The following is a 20,779-nucleotide window of genomic DNA, read 5'->3' as shown; positions in this document are numbered from 1 at the left end:
CAGGGAACTTGTGCGCAGGCCTTCCCAGTGCCCTGTGACATGGGGTAAGTATGATAATAGAACTAGTAGGTGGGGGATTTCTTGGCATCCTGGGGAGCCAAGCTTAGCAGAAATCATTTAATAAAAAAGATATTACACAGAAACCAGACTGCTAATATGGGTTATACAGGCAAGTATAGATTCACATTTCTATCATCATTGTATGGCCATATTAGCGGTCTGAAAAGTCCCAGGGGGTGACATTCCCTTTAAACGACTTTTGGAATACTGAGAACACCCCCAGAAGACCTGCTGCTTTGGAGATTCTGTGACCCACTTACCTAGCCATCACTGGCCCTTGTCATAATTACTCTGATCCTACACTTTCCAGCTTCTAATAGACAGGCATCACAGCTTTAATATTAGGAATAACTTGTTTATTGCATGTAATTTTGTATACATCATATGCAGTCTGTGTGTAACCTGTAGAAAACAGTCTACCATCCCAGTGTACATAATACCAATGGTCAGACCGCATGTTATTGTAAATGCTATTAATTTTTAATTTGGTCACTAAAAAAAAAAAAAAAAAAAAAAAATTTAACTCCTAAATTTTTAGGCCAGTTGCCTTGCAAGTAGTAATCTCCCAGCAGTACACTCGCTTCTCATGTCAGCGTGTCACTGAATCATTACACTCGAGACTTCAGACACAAGATGACAATTTTATTACAAAACTATTTTATAGTATAATGCATGAGAACACAACAAATATGTAACATTAACGGTGATCTGGATTATGTGGCTAGATGGTTGACATGGTCTTTGCTTCGGTTTGCCAGATGAGATTCAATTACTTCTGCAAATAAATCCCGTTTCAGAAGCTTGTATGCAAGGGGCAAAAGTTGGCCGGCAACTTTGTGAAAGTACTGAAAAATAAAACAAGAAAATTAGGACTTTGAAAGTCACATTGTGGCAATAAAGTAGTAACAGCCCATCAGTGCTTATTATGTTCTATGAAATTTTAGACCATTTTGTATATGACAGAATATTAATTTTACCTAGGAGAAGCAGCACACTTTTTTTTTTTTTTAAACATGGGCTGGGTATTACCAGCTCATTACATTTATGGCACATCCAATAAATTAAAGTGGACAAGTCCCAGAGGTGGACCTGCATCTATGAAGAATGGACCCTATCGCGTGCCGCTGTCAGAGAAGAGGTGGCCACTTGTGCAGATCTTTGTTCGCTTGTATTCAAGTCCCGACAATTCTGAACACACAATGTACGAGAACAGATTAATCTATAATTTAGCGGTTATGAATTCCTGTATTTAAGGTTAATTTCTAGTGGGGAAGATTTACTAAAATTACTTAATTTTTCTTATGACCGTGTAAATTTATACTAGACAGCCTTAAAATACGAAAGATCAAGTAGGTTCATGGTGTTGGAGTAGACAGTCTAAAGTTTCAAATTTGTCAACGTTAACACCACCGATTAGTCGGCTTACTTTGTGCCAACATTCCTTGATATTAAGCCATGCCTCCTTGTGGAACAAACACAAAAATGTGGTGCAAGACACATTAAACAGATTTTTGGCACATATTGATCCTCAGGCATTTAACTTAGTAAATCTACACCAGCGTTCCTAAAAAAAACAAAACCAAAACAAATTGTGTAGAGTTTCCTTACTTACATGTGATCCGTAACAAAACAGGTCTATTCCCAACTCGTATCCCATGCCATAATCACACTCATCATTTGCAAACTGAACAAACGTGATCATTTCCTGAATGGGAGCAAAAGCTTTCATTCGCTTCTCATCATCAGTGGCTTCTACTATGGCTTTACAAATCTTCTTTAGGTTTCCTTTAAGCAATAAAAATAAATGATTCACTACATCTAACCCTTATAATAAAGGGGTTGTCCAGCCCAGTGCAAATTGTAGACAAGCACTGTAGCTTGCCAAATCGTAACATTTTGTAATAGGCAAACAATTAGGATCTGGCTCCACTTACCAGTTTCAGTGGTCATCCCATGACCCCAAGTATGTAGTTGCAGTAACGGGTCGACTAGCTTCTCATCTGTTTCTCTCAATGATCTATTTCATACTTTTGGTCATTGGATGACCGCTCAAACCAGCAAGTAGAGATGAATCTTAACTATGTGCATATTACACACTGCTAGAGTTCAACAAGCTGTAGTACTTGCCAAAAAGTTGCACTAGGTTGGATAACCCCTTTAAGCAGATTGAATAGCTTATTGCACTAAATGCCTGTATGGCAACCATAGGTGAAGATTACATGATTAATAGTTAAGTGGTTAAAGGGGGAAAAGTTTCTCTCCTCCCATCACGAGGTGACAAGGAATGGCAATGTCACATCTATAGATATCTGCGTGCAAAAGCAGCAGGTATATTGCATCTGTCCTACTCATAACAGAAAGGTATGTGATAATTCCCAGTTGTGCACTTGAGCCAGCAGATACCTGTGGAAGTGACATCGGAAGCTTTGCTGACATGATATGGAAGTGTGCTGTGTCGGATTATCCCATCAAATGGGTTTTCCCACGAACAAAAATACATTTTAAATCAACAGATCTTAAAAGAATAATAAATTACACAATTGGATGTCTTTAAATAAAATGTTCCTGTGCTGAAATAATCTTATAAATGTGCCCGTACAGTGTAATGGCTGTGTCTGACCGTGCAGGGACATGGTCTGATCATACCACAGCTCCTTGGCAGGAAAAAACTATACCGGTATTACAGTATGGGATCAAATTAAAAAAATTATTATTTTTTTTTTGGTAATACATTGTTTAAAAACAGGCAGGAAAATGTTTTACCTCACAGAAAGAATCATTTGTGATCCCGTGCTGTAATGTCTGTATACTCTTTTGCTTCCTCCCCTGCCCAGGAGCTGTGGTATGATCAGACCATGTTCCTGTACGGTCAGACACAGCCATTACACAGTACACATCAGGGGCACATGTATAAGATTATCTCAGCGCAGGAACATTTTATTTAAAACACATCCAATTGGGGAAATTATTATTATTCCAAGATCTATTGATTAAAATTAACTTTTGTTTGTGGGAGAACCTGTTTTATGAACACGGACATTGAATGGGTCTAAGTTTTGAGTCAGTCATGTTGTAAAGCACACATTTCACAATGGAGCAGCTGTTTCCATGTGCCAACTTGTTTTAAAGGACCATCTCAAACTAGATTCTAGTGAAGCTCTCAAAAAGAAAAATAGACTCCACTTACCATCCGTTTCAGGCAATTCTCTGTATCCAACATCAGTTTTCTTATCCACAGGGACAACCAAACCAGCACCGTGGAATGATTTAGTCACCACCTGATACAAATAATAAGTGAGACATCAGATGCCCACCTTCACTGAAAAACGGAATACATCAATGGCAATTTAAATAAATATATATATATTTTTTAGGCCAGTGGTCCCTCATTTTCATTGAGGGTCACGGCAGCATTCTGTTTGCCTCTAAAAGGGCTGTTTGTAATTGTAGTTACGTGTATACAGCTTTACTCCTTAACATATTGTTATATATAACCTGAGACACCATCACACACCATCCACATCCATTGATCATGTTTTTACAATGTAAGTCTACGGAGCATCTGAACAAGGCTCTGTAGGCTTACATTGTAAAAGACTTCCAGTTCACGCATAGAGTGATCTGGAGAGGAGTCATCGTGACTCAGAGGAGGGGAACACTGGCACTGGATACCAGGGAAGACCATGATGGCCGAGTAACATTTACACAGGTTTATGGGGGGGGGGGGGAAATAAGTTAGTGCTTGTTTAAACGCTGATGTGGGTTTATGGAAATACTTCAATTTAGTGGCGGGATGCAGTCAGATGTAGTGAAGGGGGATAAGGAGCTTGGCTCTGTTTATTATGGTGGAGTTTCTCTGGATTGTATACAAAAACTGTGGCACAGGGTGTAAACAGGCAGGAGGTGGAAAAACACTACAGGCTGATCCAACTTTGATGTAATGTCCTTAAAACAAGTCAAAATGAGGCTCAGTATTGTGTGTGGCCTCCACGTGCCTGTATGACCTCCCTACAATGCCTGGGCATGCTCCTGATGAGGTTGCGGATGGTCTCCTGTGGGATCTCCTCCCAGACCTGGACTAAAGCATCCGCCAACTCCTGGACAGTCTGTAGTGCAACGTGACATTGGTGGATGGAGCGAGACATGATGTCCCAGATGTGCTCAATCGGATTCAGGTCTGGGGAACGGGCGGGCCAGTCCATAGCTTCAATGCCTTCATCTTGCAGGAACTGCTGACACACTCCAGCCACATGAGGTCTGGCATTGTCCTGCTAGGAGGAACCCAGGGCCAACCGCACCAGCATATGGTCTCACAAGGGGTCTGAGGATCTCATCTCGGTACCTAATGGCAGTCAGGCTACCTCTGGAGAGCACATGGAGGGCTGTGCGGCCCTCCAAAGAAATGCCTTACCAAATCATTACTGACCCACTGCCAAACCGGTCATGCTGAAGGATGTTGCAGGCAGCAGATCGCTCTCTACGGTGTCTCCAGACAAGTGTGCTCAGTGTGAACCTGCTTTCATCTGTGAAGAGCACAGGGCCCCAGTGGCGACTTTGCCAATCCTGGTGTTCTGTGGCAAATGCCAAGCATCCTGCACGGTGTTGGGCTGTGAGCACAACCCCCATCTGTGGACATCGGGCCCTCATACCACCCTCATGGAGTCGGTTTCTAACCGTTTGTGCAGACACATGCACATTTGTGGCCTGCTGGAGGTCATTTTGCCGGGCTCTGGCAGTGCTCCTCCTGTTCCTCCTTGCACAAAGGTGGAGGTAGCAGTACTGTTGCTGGGCTGGTGCCCTCCTACAACCCCCTCCACGTCTCCTGGTGTACTGGCCTGTCTCCTGGTAACACCTCCAGCCTCTGGACACTACGCTGACAGACACAGCAAAACTTCTTGCCACAGCTCGCATTGATGTGCCATCCTGAATGAGCTGCACTACCTGAGCAACTTCTGTGGGTTGTAGAGTCCGTCTCATGCTACCACGAGTGTGAAAGCACAACCAACATTCAAAAGTGACCAAAACATCAGCCAGAAAGCATTGGTACCGAGATGTGGTCTGTGGTTCCCACCTGCAGAACCACTCCTTTTTGAGTGTGTCTTGATGATTGCCAATAATTTCCATCTATTGTCTATTCGATTTGCACAACAGCATGTGAAATTGATTGTCCACTTAGGAAGCAACACTGATTGACAGTTTGATTTCACAGAAGTTTGATTTACTTGGAGTTATAATTCTATTGTTAAGTGTTCCCTTTATTTTTTTTTGAGCAGTGTACATAAGCCTATATTTTGGATGCGGAACAACCAAAAAACACCGACAAAAAAACCCCATAAAACTAATAATCTTTATTAATATCATTTATAAAAAGTGTTGTTTAAATACACATACAATGTATCAACTGCAGAGGTGACAAAAGATATAGCAGTAGTATGCCTAGCAGGATCTTACCAAAAAGTAATGCATGATCTCAAAAGAACGCAACCAAACAAATGTAAGGCTCTAAAATGTACCCTTGCGAAAGCAGGAAGTGCAAAACGCGCGTCAGGGCGTTGGTGGTGGCCCGCACTATTGAACACGAATATAGGTTCATTTTTACATCATGCTCATACTTTTGACCAGATGGTGGTACGTTATACGATATGACGATACATATAGGCTCTGATGGTATCAGTATCTGATTAGGTGATTACATTCTTATTATATGGTGATATAGATGGTACATTTAGAGCCTTACATTTGTATAGTTGCGTTCTTTTGATCTCATTTTGAGATCATGCATTACTTTTTAGCAAGATCCTGATAGGCATACAATTATAGTGTGGGCCATATAACCAGTTTACACTTGCTATATCCTCTTTTGTGTCACCTCTGCAGTTGCTGGACACATTGTATGTGTATTTAAACAACACTTTTTATTATATGATAATCAGGGCTGTGGAGTGTCCATTTTGGAGGAGTCGGAGTTGGTATAAAATGGACTGACTCCTAAAATATATAATTGGGTACAGTAGTTCAATGCAGGATGTGCTGGAAATGTTTCCTTAAGAATTTGGGAAAAGTTATGAAATGTCCTATAAATGTCTGTCCTATTCCTGATCTAAGGGTCTAGACTTTTAGCGGAGATGAATCTGTGCTACAATGAATTCATCACTTAAACATGAGCCGTGTATGAGGGAGTCGGAGTCTTGGAGTCGGTGTCATGGAAATTGAGGAGTCGAAGGTTTGGCTTACCGACTCCACAGCCCTGATGATAATAAAAATTTTTCGTCTGTGGTGTTTTTGGTTGCTCCGCACCTAAAATATAGGCTTATGATTCATAATCCACTGTATTCTACTCTATTACAAATGGGGAGATTTTGACTGATACATATCTTCTGCCAACATGTACTGTATATGCTTTTTGAATATTGTTTTGAGATCTTATATACAATCTGAAGATTCAAGATCTCAATAGATTGCAGCAGAGACCTGAAGAATCTTATTGTTAGGTCCGTTTTACCGTATAGTGAACATTGTAAGTAAATTTAGGAAGAGCACTTTTTTTTTGCAATTTCAACACGCTTGGAATTTTTTTTACCCCACTTTCCAGTGCATCACTTGATAAAATAAATGAGGTCATTCAAAAGTACAACACATCCTGCTAAAAAACAAGCCATGGCTATGTGGATTTAAAAAAAAAAAAAAAAAAAAAAAAAAAAAAAGTTATGGCTCTTGGAAAAAGGGGAAGAAAAAATAAAAACAAACATAGAAAGGGGTTAAAGAAATCCATTGCTTAAAGGCATTGTCCAACACAGATTTTTTTTTCCTCTTTTTAAAATGGCATGGGTGCTCTTAAAATAAACTGGAGGCATACTCCCCTACCAGCAGCCCTGAGGGTCCAGTGCAGGTAGCTGCAGAAGCAATGCCTGCTCTGTTCAAAGTCTAAAAACTGCAGAACCCTCCCATTGGCTCCTTTGGTCAAGTGAGAAGGAGAGTGCGTCATAGGATGCGTCCATCATGATGCAATCTTATAATCAGCCATAATGACCATCCCTTATAGTTTAAAAAAAATAAATAAAAAAATAGAACACCAACCTTCTTGTCTCTCCGTTTCATGGATGCAGTTTTCTGTTCCAGGGAGTACCCAAGATCACTTGCTGCCGCTGTTAGTTTCGCCACCAAATCTTTCACGAGGTTTGCGGTCTTTTTATCAGAAATTTCCTTCAGCTTCTTCACTGCAAATAGTCTGCGTAATAAAAGGCATTTTTTTTTATATAGATTCCATAATGCATCAGAGATAATATGACCATGTTGTGTGCAGAATGGAAAGGGTTTTTGGTTACATACTAATACAAGTTTTTCTGTTTCTATGAATTAAAAAAAAAAAAAAAAAAAAAAAGAGGGGGGGGGGGGGGATTCTTAGTGGTCTACAAGATAAATGCAGAAGATATATTTAGCTTTGTAACCAATGAATAATAGTGGTGGACACTTACTTGACAGCAGAGAACACATTATCCCCAGTCGCAGTGATCAGACAGCCTTTGACAGCATCATTCGAGCCCAGGAAAACAGGCAATTCTTCTGGACAGTCTCTGCAATGAGACACGGACTTCACATACACAGTATGGTTTAAATCTAAAATCAAATTGTGTCCATGGTGCAGGATGAAATCCCTCCTGTTATACGATAAAGGGGTCTCATGATGTAGCTTCAGGAGCACACTGCTTCCATGGGGCGGCACGCTCCTGAAAACTGACTGGACAGTGTCATGGTCACTCTGCTGGTGTAAATTGTGCTCTTTCCCAGACTGATAAAGGCAGCTGTGCTTCAGCAGCATGGCAGAAGTGCAGGGGACAGAGGCTCGTCACATCTACTGATCCAGCTGGGCAGCAGCGCAAGCTGACTGTAAGGCATATAACCTACTACCGTAACGCACTCCATCCCTGGGGTAACCGGCCAGGCTGGGACTGCAGAGTGGCTAGTAAACTGAACACTAGAACATTAAAAATCCCTTTGTTCTCAAAACATAGGATTTTCAATAAGAGATGAACTGCAAAAAAGCTTGTTTTGACAAGCACTCTGCAATCTTGCGCACTTAGGAACTTAAGACAGCCCCTTTAATCCCTTTGTAACCAGGAAAGTCCCATTTTTGCCCCTTTTTTACTTCTTCCAAGAGCCATAACTTTATTGTGTTCATTTATCAACATAACTGTATAAGGGCTTGCTTTTGGCAGGCTCAGTTGTAGTTTGGAATGACAACATTCACCTTTACCAGAAATTGCATTTTTCCCCGACTCTTTGTAGTAAAATAGTGAGAAAAAAACAACACACTAAATGCCCCCTTTTTACAGTAAAAGTTACCCAGCAGTATGACTCTTCATGCAAGTACAAGGTTTTTTTTTTTTTCTTAAATATACATATTATATACACATTTATGGATTTTAAAATATCTAACCCCAGTGGTCAGCATCCTGTGGCACTAAAGCTCGGTATACTACAGCTCCCATCATGCCCAGATCTCCACGGGCTGTGACTTGTATTTTCACAAATGTAAGATGCAAGCAGCCTCCTCTACCAACTAGCAGCGTCTACAGAACACTGACGCATGGAGAGTTAATAGACCATACAAACATTTGCCAAGAATACTGAATGAATCCATTAATTAGAATATAACCTGGGTACAGGGTGCTTTCAGTTCAATTATAGAAGTTTACTACTCACCTGTAATAGCCAATGTGATATTGGGTCTTGTTGTCCCCTACGATGATGGTCTGGAACTCAGGGGGGTCGTAGAAGTACCTCCAGTGCAAATTGTAATTAATATCAGACTTTGCCCCTTTGTGTTTGCTGGAGAGAATATCATATGGGCCGACAAGCTGGAGGCCAAGGCTGGAGTTCAGGGCATCTGAGGTAAAAGAAAAAAAAGGTAGAATTATAAGTAATGGCGGTACTGATAATGGTGTAATACAAATACTCCTTTAACACATTTCGAGGGACCAAATCTGTATGCACTAACATTTTTGTATCATATTTACACAATTTTACTTTATGGCCGAGATTCAAATTTCTGTCGCGAAAAAACAAAACGCAGAACTGTTGCACAACACTGAGTTGTGCAAAAATTTTACAACTTTATGTATTCCAAGCCACTCAAAAATGTCTAATTCATGACAAGTTGTGGCGTACCTTGTACCAGAAATCTTACTCCAGTCCCTGACTTGCGGCGAGGCACACGCTATTTGTCAGACGCTCCAATTCATTAAGGCTATGCGCCCACAATCAGGCTATAGCAGAGTTTTGGACGCTGCGTCCCGTCACGCATGTAAATCCGCATGTGTTTATGGAACGTCTCTGCAACAGAAATTATCATGCTGCGGCTCGTAAACCTGCGCTGCCGGTGAGTTTACGCTGCGTCAAAGAGAAGCACAGTGGGCATGGGATTTCTGTAAATCCCATCCACTATGCAACGCAGCGTTTTGGACGCAGCGCAGTTAAGCTGCATCCAAAACGCTATTACGGATCGTGGGCACGCAGCCTAAGAGACACAAACCTCTAATGAATCAGGCGTCACTCACTCCACCATGCCCCCTCATCAAGACCACCATTGTTCATGCCAATCTTGATGAGTCAGGGGTCTTTATATTTAATGCCATAATTTATGGTAACTAACTATGAATAGGAGACAGACACCATTTCTTCACTTGGGAGTTTTTTTTCCCCCTCCACTTCTTCCAAGGGCCATAACTATTTTTTCAATCAGGGCTACCATCCAAGAACAATTGAGAACCAGATTACAAGAGCCACCAGAACATCAAGGAACCATCTCCTACATTACAAGACTAAACAAGAAAGCAACTGGGTGCCTCTAGTAGGCAAATCTGGAGGCGCTAAGGAGAGCTGCACGGAAACTACAACCCTTACTACAAAAAGGTGCCCGATTACAATCCATATTTCCAGACCCCCACTTCTGTGTTTCAGGCAGCCCCCAAATCTAAGAAGCATCATTGTCAGAAGCTCCCTGTCCTCTCCACCAGCTATAGGAACCTTTCCTTGCAACCAGAAAAAAAAAAAAATGTAAAACCTGTCCATTTATAATGACCACAGACAAGATAAAGATCCCCAATTCACACCAAGACTACAAGATCCCAGGTACTTTCAGCTGTATCACATCTAATGTAGTGTACTTTATTATATGCACCAAATGTTCAGCTGGGGGTCCGTATGTAGGGGAGACAGGGCAAAAACTTAGGACAAGGATGAATCATCGCCACACAATAAAAGGAAAAAAATAATAGATCTACCTGTAGCCATGCATTTTTGTTCCCCTGATCACAGCATCAAAGACATGAAATTACTGGTATTAAAAGGTAACTTCAAATCTTAGCAAGAAAGAAGAGTCTAGGAATATAAACTAATGGTGACCTTTGACACCTTCAGAGCAGGAATGAATGTGTCGCATGGATTTATGTCATTCTACATCAACTAAGGAATGTGCTCATTAGACTTGTGAGGTCGTCACAACCCTGGACCAAGTCACGGGACAATAAAACTTTTACACTCCTTATCTATTAACTGCTAAAATATTTATAGCCAGAACTGTTTCTCTCTCCCATAGTAATAGCTCCGCTTTCCGTCCCCTGTCTCATTATTGCATTATTTCTGTGTCCTATTGTGTATAAATGTGTCTCTTCAGATTTCGTGTTAGACTATGCCTGATGAAGAGGCCTGAGTAGTCTCAAAAGCTTGCAACTTGTTACCTTTTAATGGCTAACTGAAAAGATGGCATCAACCACTGAGGACTCTCAAATCTAAATATTTTTTTGCCATCAATAAAGCCGAATGAGGTCTTGCTTTTTTGCAGGACGAGTTATAGTTTTGAGTGACACCATTCATTTTACTATATCATACACTAAAAATTACACCAGTTTTTTGGGTTTTGTTTTTACGGCAGCAAGATTGACCTGGTCACTGTAATTGTACTGACCTGGAGGATCATATTGCTGGGTCACTTTTACTGCCATAAAAACAAAAGCTGAAAAACAACAACGAAATAGTCACAAGTTACTTACTGGTAACGGGATTTTTCGGAGACCATGACAGCACCACGAGAGAGGGGATCCTCCCACAGAGGACAGGAAACCTACAGGCTTAAAAGGGGGGGGCCCTCCCTCTCGCCTCAGTTTGGATTACAGAGCATTGAGAGGACCGCCAGGTTAGTATACATAGCATCACAATCATAAAAAGAATATTTTTATACACCACCAGTAAGTGAGAACAGATTGCAAATAATAGACTAGAAGTGCTCCCATAAAAGGTGAAGGGAGGGAATATAAGGGTACTGTCATGGTCTCCGAAAAATCCCGTTACCGGTAAGTAACTTATGACTATCGGTCGACCATGACAGCACCACGAGAGAATTGCAGAGATGAAAAAAGTCTAGGGAGGGACCACTGCCTGGAGCACCCTTCTCCCAAATGTGAGGTCAGATGAAACACCCAAATCCAGTCTATAGTGCCTATAGAAGGTAGATGGAGAAGACCAGGTAGCTGCCTTACATATGTCCTCCATCGAGACCCCTTGGTAGGAGATAAACAAGGAACTATCTTTCCTGAAAGCCTGGGTGACCGAAAGGTACCTAATCACACACCTCCTTACATCTAAGGTATGGAACTCTGCCTCTTTTTGGTTAATTGGATTCGGACAGAATGAGGGTAGTATTATTTCTTGGAGTCTATGGAAACGGGAAGCTACTTTAGGGAGGTATGCTGGGTCCGTTCTAAGAATTATCCTATTGTCCAGGATCTGAATGAAAGGTGGGGCTGAAGACAGAGCCTGAATATCACTAACCCTTCTAGCTGATGTTAGGGCTATTAGAAGCGCTGTTTTAAGGGAGATAGATTCAGCATCCCTTAAGTCTATCGGCTCAAAGGGTGAACCAGTTAATGCCTTCAGAACTAAATTTAGATCCCAGGGCACTAAATTGCTTTTGATAACTGGCCTGGATCTAAACACAGCTTTGATGAAGCGAGAAACCCAATAATTTCCTTCCAAGTCACAGTTAAATAGGGCACCTAATGCAGAGACTTGGACTTTAAGGGAGCTTGTTGCCAACCCCAACTCGAGGCCCTTCTGTAAAAATTCTAAAATTTTACCAATTGGTGCCCCCTCACCAACTGTAGAACAAGAGAAAGATAAAATTTTTTTCCAAATTGTAGCGTAAATCCTGGTAGTGACCGGTTTTCTACTATGCATTAGTGTAGTCACTAGACCTCAGGAGAATCCTTTGCGTTCTAACAGGGACCTCTCAAATTCCACACCGTCAAGTGGAGGGCGGGAGCTTGAGGATGGACTATTGGACCCTGGCTGAGGAGATCCCGAATTTTGGGTAGGACCCAAGGATCGGAGATGGACATGTTCCTCAGGCATGAGAACCAGGGTCTCTTGGGCCAAAAGGGGGCGATCAGGAGGACCCTCGCCTTGTCCGCTCTGATTTTTCTTAGAACCATGGGAAGGAGATTCAATGGTGGGAAGGCGTAGGCCAGACTGAAATTCCAAGTTATTTGGAGAGCGTCTACTGCCAGGGGGTTCTCTAGGATTTAGGGAGCGAAAGAGCTTTGTCTTTCGATTTAACCTTGTGGCAAAGATCTACCACCGGAAGACCCCATTTTCGGACTATTTGGGAAAAAATATCCTGCTTTAGTTCCCATTCGCCCTGCCTCAGAGAAAAACAGCTTAAGAAGTCTGCTTTTACATTTTCTTTTCCTTTGATGTAGAGGGCCGTTAAGGAAAGGAGAGGACATTCCGAAATCTGAAAAAGATGATCCGCCACTTTCATTAGTGATCCAGCACGAGTACCCTGCTGATGGTTCACGTAAGCCACCTATTATCTGAAAGGATTTTAAACGTTCTTATTATGAAGAAAAGGCAAGAAATGAATAATCGCCTTATCAACTGCTAGCAGTTCCTTAGTGTTGGAGAAAAGACTTTTCTCAGCGTCTGACCAGGACCCCTGGGCAACCATATCCCCAAGATGAGCCCCCCATCCATGGAAGCTTGCATCAGTTGTAATTATTTTAGTGACTTTAAACACCCAGGGAACTCCTCGAGACAGGTTTGCCATGTTCACCCACCATTGCAAGGACTCAACAGATCGGGGAGACAAGGACATCCGTCCTTCTAAGTGCCCATTTAACACAACCTCATTATGCAGAACGTCCCATTGTAAAACCCTGGAGTGGTATTGTGCCCACATAACCCCAGGAAGGCAAGATGACAGGGTACCCAACAAGGACATCGCAGCTCTAAGGGAAATGACCGGGTTTGATAATGCTCTCTCTACCAGAATTTTAACCTTTTGTTTTTTTGGCTTCCGGGAGGAAACATATTTGAAGGCACTACTCTGGACTTCTCTAGATTTAGGATCCAACCCAGACTTTCCAAGATGGAGGATACCAAATTAAGATGATTTTCACATTGGGAGGCAGAGTCTCCAACTATCAAAAAATCATCGAGGTAAGGGATAATCAAAATATCATGTTCCCTAACATGAGCCATAACTTCCGCTATAACCTTAGTAAATACCCTGGTGGCTATGGCCAGACCGAACGGTAAGGCTCTAAACTGGAAATGTTTAATTTCGTCATCTATGATCAAGGCCACCCTAAGGTATTTCTGGAAGTCCATATGTATAGGTACATGGTAACAGGCATCTTTTAGGTCTAACACTACCATGTAACAGCCTGAAAAAAGTAACTTTATTGTAGATTTGATGGATTCCATCTTAAAGGTGGGAACTAACAAATTTATTAAGGGCTTTAAGGTTAATGATGCACCTAAAAGACCCATCAGGCTTAGCAATCAAAAAGAGGCGAGCAGAATCCTAGTCCCCTTTCTGCTGTCGGGACTTCTACTAGGACCGCTTTATGGACCAAGTTCAGGACTTCCACTTGTAGGGCCCTTTGCTCAAGTGCTGAGGAACGGTTTGGGGGTCAAGATGACTCTCCCACGAGGAATCTGCCGAAACTCGAATCTCAGACCGGAACCTACCAGACCAAGGATTCAGTTACTAGAAGAAATTTTTGTCCAGGCAGGTAAGAAGCCCAACAGCCTCCCCCCTACCTGGGCTGGGAGTCATTGACTCGGTTTCCGGGGGCCTTGGTTAGAAGAAGAGCCGAACAGGAGCCCTTTATCTTTCGGTCTGCGGTCTTCCCACTTCTCCTGACCCTTCTGGTGTCTTTTCCGTAGAAACCTTCTCCTATGGAAAGGACGTTTATACGTGGGGATAGACAAGCTAGGGAAACCTTTATTTTTGTCACTCGCTTTATCCAGAAGCTCATCCAGGACCGTCCCAAAAAGATGCTCTCCTTCACAAGGAATAGTGCAGAGTCTCGTTCTTGCTTGAATATCCCCCGGCCAACATTCCAGCCTCAAGGCTCTACGGGCTGAGTTGGACATGGCGGCTGACCTCGCTGCCAATCTGACAGAATCCGCAGAGGCGTCTGCCAGGAAAGCAGTTGCCCCCTGTAGAAGTGACATATCTGCTAAAATTTCCTTCCTGGGGGTGTTATTTTTTAGATGGGATTCAAGTTGGTCCAGCCATATCATTAGGGACCTGGCGGTACAAGTAGCGGTCACCGGGGGTTTTAAGGCCCCTGCAGATGTTTCCCAGGTCCCCTTGAGGAAGGTGTCAGCCTTACTATCCAAGGGGTCCTTAAGAGCCCCCATATCGTCAAAGGGGAGAGAGGAACATTTAGATGCCTTAGCAATAGCCACATCTATTCTGGGGGCTTTCTCCCAGGAGGAAGCAGCTGATTCTTCAAAGGGGTATTTTCTTTTGAAGAACGGAGGCAGAGTACCTTTTCTCTCTGGCTTTTTCCATTCACTACGAATCAAGTCCTGAATTTTTTCGTTAAAGGGAAAGCTTCTTCTCTTTCTTTGTCCCTGCCCCCTGAACATAACATTCTGGACGGATTTTTTCGGTCTGGCATCTGTAATACCCATGGTCGACCGAACCATCTTAATTAAACCATCGACTTCGCTAAGGGGAAAACAATTCTGACCCACACCACTATCTGAGGAAGTGGATGAGGAAGAGGCTGCGTCGTCTGAGTCCGACTCATAAGCTGAGGACAGGGGGTCATCCGGGACTAGGGAGACTTCAGTCTGTGTCCACCTTTCCTTTAGTTTTTTTGGAGAGGATTTTATTAATTTCGGATTTGACCAAGGTTTTTAATCCCAATGTTAGACTAGGGGCCTCCTCTGCCAGCGTTTGATTTATACAAGACTGACATAACTTTTTAGGGTATGAGTCAGGAAGGACGCAGTCACATAATGCACACTGAATATGATTGGCCTTGGAGGTACACTTCTTCCCCTATTAAAATTAGAAGGGGAGAAGGGATACTTCATTACTTAAGTGAACTTTCTCAAAGATCACTTACCCAGGTGGCTCAAAAAAGGCTGGTACCGATTTGGAGGAAGGACCCTTCTCAGCCGGGGGATCGTCATTCCTGCCGGAGCCATGATGACTGGACCTAGACGCCGAACGTCGCTTTCCTGAGGACCGGGCATTACCAGAACCACGCGGGCGATGCACTTTTTGGGGCTCCCCAAACAGCCGCTGAGATGGTGGAGATGGCGGCTGCTCAACTTGCTGCTGCAGTAGCTGCTGCTGCTGTTCCCTATCAGACTCCATGGTAGGGAGAATGAAGCTGGGAAGCCCTGAACCGTGGTGCCTGGCCAGTTAAATAGGCCTTGATCCACCCCTCCGCACCAGATCTAATCAACAATCCAGGGACGCCTACACCGCGGTTAATACCGCACTCACATACTGATGCCGGTAACCTTCCGAGTTCCGGTCACATTATCCCCTCGAGGCACAGTGACGTCATCGGGCCGCAACTTACAGGAAGCCGGAAGTGCGCGTTCGAGCAAGGAAGCATCCTACACCGCCGGCGCTCCCAGGTAAGCCCCACTCACAACGATGTCCCGCTACCTCAGAACGGGGCGTAATCCTCCCATGGCCCGCTCCGGGTCGGGGTGGAGGGTCGCAGATACCTCGGGCCCGGCGCACCGACCTCCGCCGGGTGTCGATGAGGACAATATCCCACGCAACTCGCATCTCCAGGGTGATGGTGGGCTTGTCACCCCAGATAGGGGCGCTGTCCCACTGCACTCCGGATCCCAAAAAGGGCAGACACTTCCATAGAAGGCGCAACTGGCTGAAGAAGATAAAGGGGCTGCCATCCCAGACAGGGGGGCAGCTCCCCTGCATATCCGGTGCAAAGAAATGCTGAGCCTTTCCCAGATAGGGGTGCACTCGCATTGGCAGAGCGCTGGAGCTGCAGATACCAGATAGGGGCGCTGCTCGACAGCCGTCGCCATCCAGATCTTCCACGAGCCTGCAATAGGTTCCTTCTATCAAGGACAGGAAACCAAACTGAGGCGAGAGGGAGGGCCGTCCCCTTTTAAGCCTGTAGGTTTCCTGTCCTTAGTGGGCGGATCCCCTCTCTCGTGGTGCTGTCATGGTCGACCAATAAATATGTATTTTAGAAAAAAAATAATTGTGTTGCCATTTTGTGGAACCAGTAACTGATTTTTCTGTCAATGGTGCTGTGCGAGTGCTTTGTTTTTTTTGTTGGGCATCCTGACATTTTTATTGTGTGGTCGATTTAGATTTATTTATTTTAAAACATATCTTAATTTTTTGCCCCTTTAAGGGACCTTAACCTGCAATTCATTGGTATAGCAGTATACTAGAGCTGTGGAGTCGGTAAGCGAAATCACGACTCCTCAATTTGCCTGACTTCTAACTCCACAGCCCTACCTCACTACTGAGCGTGTACATAAAGTGCAGCACAGATTCATCTCAACTAAAAGCTGAGATTCCTTAGATCAGGAATAGAACATTTCATAACTTTCCCAAACTCTTATGAAAACATTTACAGCACATCCTGCATTGTACTACTGTACCCTATTATATATTATAGGAGTCTGTCCATTTTATACCGACCCCATAGCCCCGCAGTATACAGCCTAAAATGCGGTCTATGAAGCCTACGGCTGAGCGTCAGCCCAGTACCAAGATGGCAGCAACAGGGCCTGCTCGGGGGTTAAGTTTTCGTCGCTCCGTGAACATGATTTGCGACTGTTTGACAGCTTTAATACATGTGAGGAATGCCTGTTTTTCCAGCATTCCTCACATGTATTAAAGCTGTCAAACAGCAACAAGCATACTCGATCATAACTAAATCAGCACCATCGGCAGATGCTGGCTATATATTACAGCTGGAATATGCAGACTCAAGTCTATATATGCACACACCAACTGTGATGTCAGTGTGCGCTAAGCGGATAATGGATGTCATGAGCTTGTTAATATTTCATGATGTCTCTGTAAGGCCACGGCCCCACTATCAGTATTTGGTCAGGTGAGGAACAATCAGAGAATAAGTATAATAGAAACAAGTCACCAATTCTGCATTTATCACCCACTCCTGGTTTTGTCTCCCACTCCTGAGAAAAAATACTGACCGAATACTGATAGTGGGGATGTGGCCTAAAAGCAAATATAGTAGCCTCAGTCTATGGGAGACTGCGAACTGTATCTGACCCCATCTCCGATGCCTGCACCTACCTCAGCTGTGAATTGGGCACACTGCCAGGATACCCCAAGGCTGGACAACCCCTTCAACCACTTAACCAATGACATAGGTCGCCTCCCCCTCTTTACTGCAGGCTCCAACGCTGAGCCTGCACCTTTTCCATATGACAGCTGATCTGATCAGGTGTCATATGCCCCTAACAGTCACGGGTGGAATTGCAATCCACTCGCCGCTGTTAACTAGTTAAATGCCGCTGTCAATCTCTGACAGCGGCATTTAACTAACGCAAACTGGATGCGTGTCTTAGCGCCACCCATTGGAGCCCGTGTCACATGATTGCGGGGCACCGGTGGGCTGGCGTGACAATCCAGAGTCTGCAGGAGACTCCTATGGTTGTTATTGCCGAACTGCTATGTGTAACACGAGATTAGAAGATTGCAGTTTCTAGTCTCCAATGGAGACTATTGAAAGAAGTGTAAAAATAAATATAAATATATATATATATATTAAAATCACCCCCTTTAGCCCCATTCAAAATAAAATAAAAAATTTAAAAAGTACACATATATGGTATCACGGTGTTCAGAATTGCCCGATCTACCAAATTATAAAAAGAATTAATCCGATTGGTAAACTGCACCATTTTTTCTTTGACAAACTTAGGATTTTTTTTTCACCACTTAAAACAAAAAGAACCTTTACATGTTTGGTATCTACGAACTCATACTGACCTGGAGCATCATAAAAGCAGGTCAGTTTTAGCATTTAGTGTACACAGAAAAAAAAAAAAAAAAAAACAATTGTGGAATTGTACTTTTTTGCAATTTCACTGCACTTGGAATTTTTTCCAGTACAAAATATTGTAAAAGCAATGGGGTCGTTCAAAAGTACAACTAGTCCCACGAAGAACAAGCCCTCACATAGCCATATTGATGAAAAAAATAAAAAGTCATGGCTCTGGGAAGAAGGGGAGCAAAAAACAAACGGAAAAACCCATGGTCATTAAGAGGTTAAGCATCAGAAGAATGAGACGTAGGGTGGGAGAGGAGCTAAAATTAAGAGAATTCCTTCCACATTAGTGAATGGTGAAACACTTTCTCGACATTTACCCCACAAGGTAAACACATAAATGACCATATGCCTTGGTGTCCTACCACAGGGCTCATCAGGACTGATTGCAGCACAGAATGTCCAGAACTGATAGAAGTCATCGGGCATAGGAAGCTTATATAAGGTCTCCACCTCCTGGCGCAGGCGGAGCGGCACATCGGAGGGGTCAGAGCGCCTCTTCTTAACGTCGTCTTCTGTTACTTTATCACGAGTCTGCAGGTAAAGGTATAGGACATTAGCTGGAAACCATGGCTGGGGCACTGCTCAGTATGGGATCCGGAGAAAAAACACCCCCCTGGACACAGATGACCCTGTGCACTACACCATGCTCCGCATACTACATAGCCCACCCCTGCCCACACATTCCCTGACAGCAAAACCAACAGCTATCAGGGGGATGGGCCGAGAGTGGATCCCCCCGCTCCCAACTACTGCAGGGATTAGAGCGCTCACCAATGGCTGCAGCTTCCCCAGGAGCCCCCCACTAGGATGACGGATAAATAGGCCAGCGCGTGCGTTTCCTGGTGGCGCCGCGCGGGCCCGTCCCCCGCACAGGGACCAGATGCAGACGGCAGCCAGCGGAGCTCCTATACAATCAGATCACCCGGCCCACTCAAGAAGCCGTCCTGGACAAATAAAAGCTGCGATCTGATTGGTTGCTTACAGTATATACACAACTGAGGAATCCAGCAGTGACACTACACACGTCCTCCCTGCCCAGCCGCTAGGGAACAACAAGTCCCAGCATTGCCTGCCTCTACCGCACAGTCCTACGGCACGACTTGTCCTCGCAGCATCTCCCTCACCTGTTGCTCGGCTTGCGGAGCTCTTTTCCCGCCTCCCGCCATATCAGACTTTTTTCTTGGCGCGCCTGTTTTTCTTGACGTCATCACTGGCGTCCTCTGCGTGTCCCCGCCTCTATCTGGAGCGAGCACGCACTGCGTCCTTGTATACCAGACGGCTGTAGGACGGCAGACATGTTGGTTGTGGCAACGGGATATAACAATGAGGTGGAGGCCGATATATGAGCGGGTGTGCAGTGCGGTATTATGGTGTGGCATTATATTGTGGCAACACAGAGACCCTGGGGTCGATCCGACGCGTTATTACGGGACATGGAGCCGATGACTTCGGCAATATACTCGTCCTTGCTAATAGCCATTGCTGCCACCAGAGGGCGATAGAGTGATATAGACTCGTGTTATGTAGTGTCTGCCTGAGCTATGGGATGATACTACGCCAGACACAGCCGCCTGCACACATGGAGCCGCCTGCACACATGGGCACTGCTGCCATGACATGGGCACAGCCACCAGCATACATGGAGCTGCCAGCACACATATTGGCACAGCCACCAGCACACATGGCATCTGCCGCTTGGACATGAGCACAGCCCCCAGCACTCATGGAGCCACCAGCACACATGGGCACAGCCGCCAGCACACATGGGATCTGCTGCCAGGACATGGGCACAGCCCCCTGCACACATGGGCACAGCCCCCATCACATTTGGGCACTGCAGCCAGCACATGGGCACAGCCCCCATCACATTTGGGCACTGCAGCCAGCACATGGGCACAGCCTCGAGCACAGCCGCAAGAGCACATGTGCACAGCCGCCAGCACATGGGCACAGCCTGGAGCACACATGGGCACAGCCGCCAGTGATGGCCCCTGTGTGACACCATGTGCACCCTATAAGCTCTTCCTTCATATGTTTACAGAATGCACCTGGTGAGGAAGAAGCCAAGTTTCCATAAGATCAGCGCTCCGCTGCCGTTATTGAGCATGTCCCGAAGAACATGTGATATACATGGAATATATTATTTACTGCTATGGTACCACATCACCTCCTACTGCAAAACTTTGTAGGACAGGAACCCACACAGTCCTTTGTGTGCCCCTCACAGAAATAATTAAGGCCCCCATACACACAAAATTGATGTCGGCTGACTAGACTTCCGACTATTCCCTGACAGATGATGTTGGGGAGATGAGGATCCAATATGTCTGATTTCAAACTGC

The 20,779-nt window shown here is 44.3% G+C and overlaps 1 protein-coding gene across 2 annotated transcripts; it reads right to left on the bottom strand.

Annotated features, from left to right (window-relative positions):
* Window positions 1–681: 681 nt before the first annotated feature.
* On the bottom strand, window positions 682–19,711 carry HPF1 (histone PARylation factor 1). 2 transcript variants are annotated; one of them, XM_073656320.1, is made up of 8 exons: window positions 19,562–19,711; window positions 18,755–18,968; window positions 8,764–8,947; window positions 7,536–7,634; window positions 7,138–7,288; window positions 3,248–3,338; window positions 1,673–1,845; window positions 682–905 (listed from the first exon to the last, which is right to left on the bottom strand). In XM_073656320.1, the coding sequence occupies exons 1-8, from the start codon at window positions 19,643–19,645 to the stop codon at window positions 774–776; spliced, it is 1,128 nt and encodes a 375-aa protein (XP_073512421.1). In that variant the 5' UTR covers window positions 19,646–19,711; the 3' UTR covers window positions 682–773. The 2 variants fall into 2 exon arrangements, with proteins under 2 accessions (XP_073512421.1, XP_073512430.1); XM_073656329.1 differs by having other exon boundaries at window positions 18,800–18,968.
* Window positions 19,712–20,779: the final 1,068 nt, after the last annotated feature.

Source organism: Phyllobates terribilis, unplaced genomic scaffold, assembly GCF_046119375.1.
Source record: "Phyllobates terribilis strain yellow unplaced genomic scaffold, ASM4611937v1 Scaffold_1__5_contigs__length_1240528914, whole genome shotgun sequence".
Taxonomy (NCBI): domain Eukaryota; kingdom Metazoa; phylum Chordata; class Amphibia; order Anura; family Dendrobatidae; genus Phyllobates; species Phyllobates terribilis.
The sequence above is the reverse complement of the archived record's forward strand: the minus strand, read 5'-3'. Positions and strand labels throughout refer to the sequence as shown.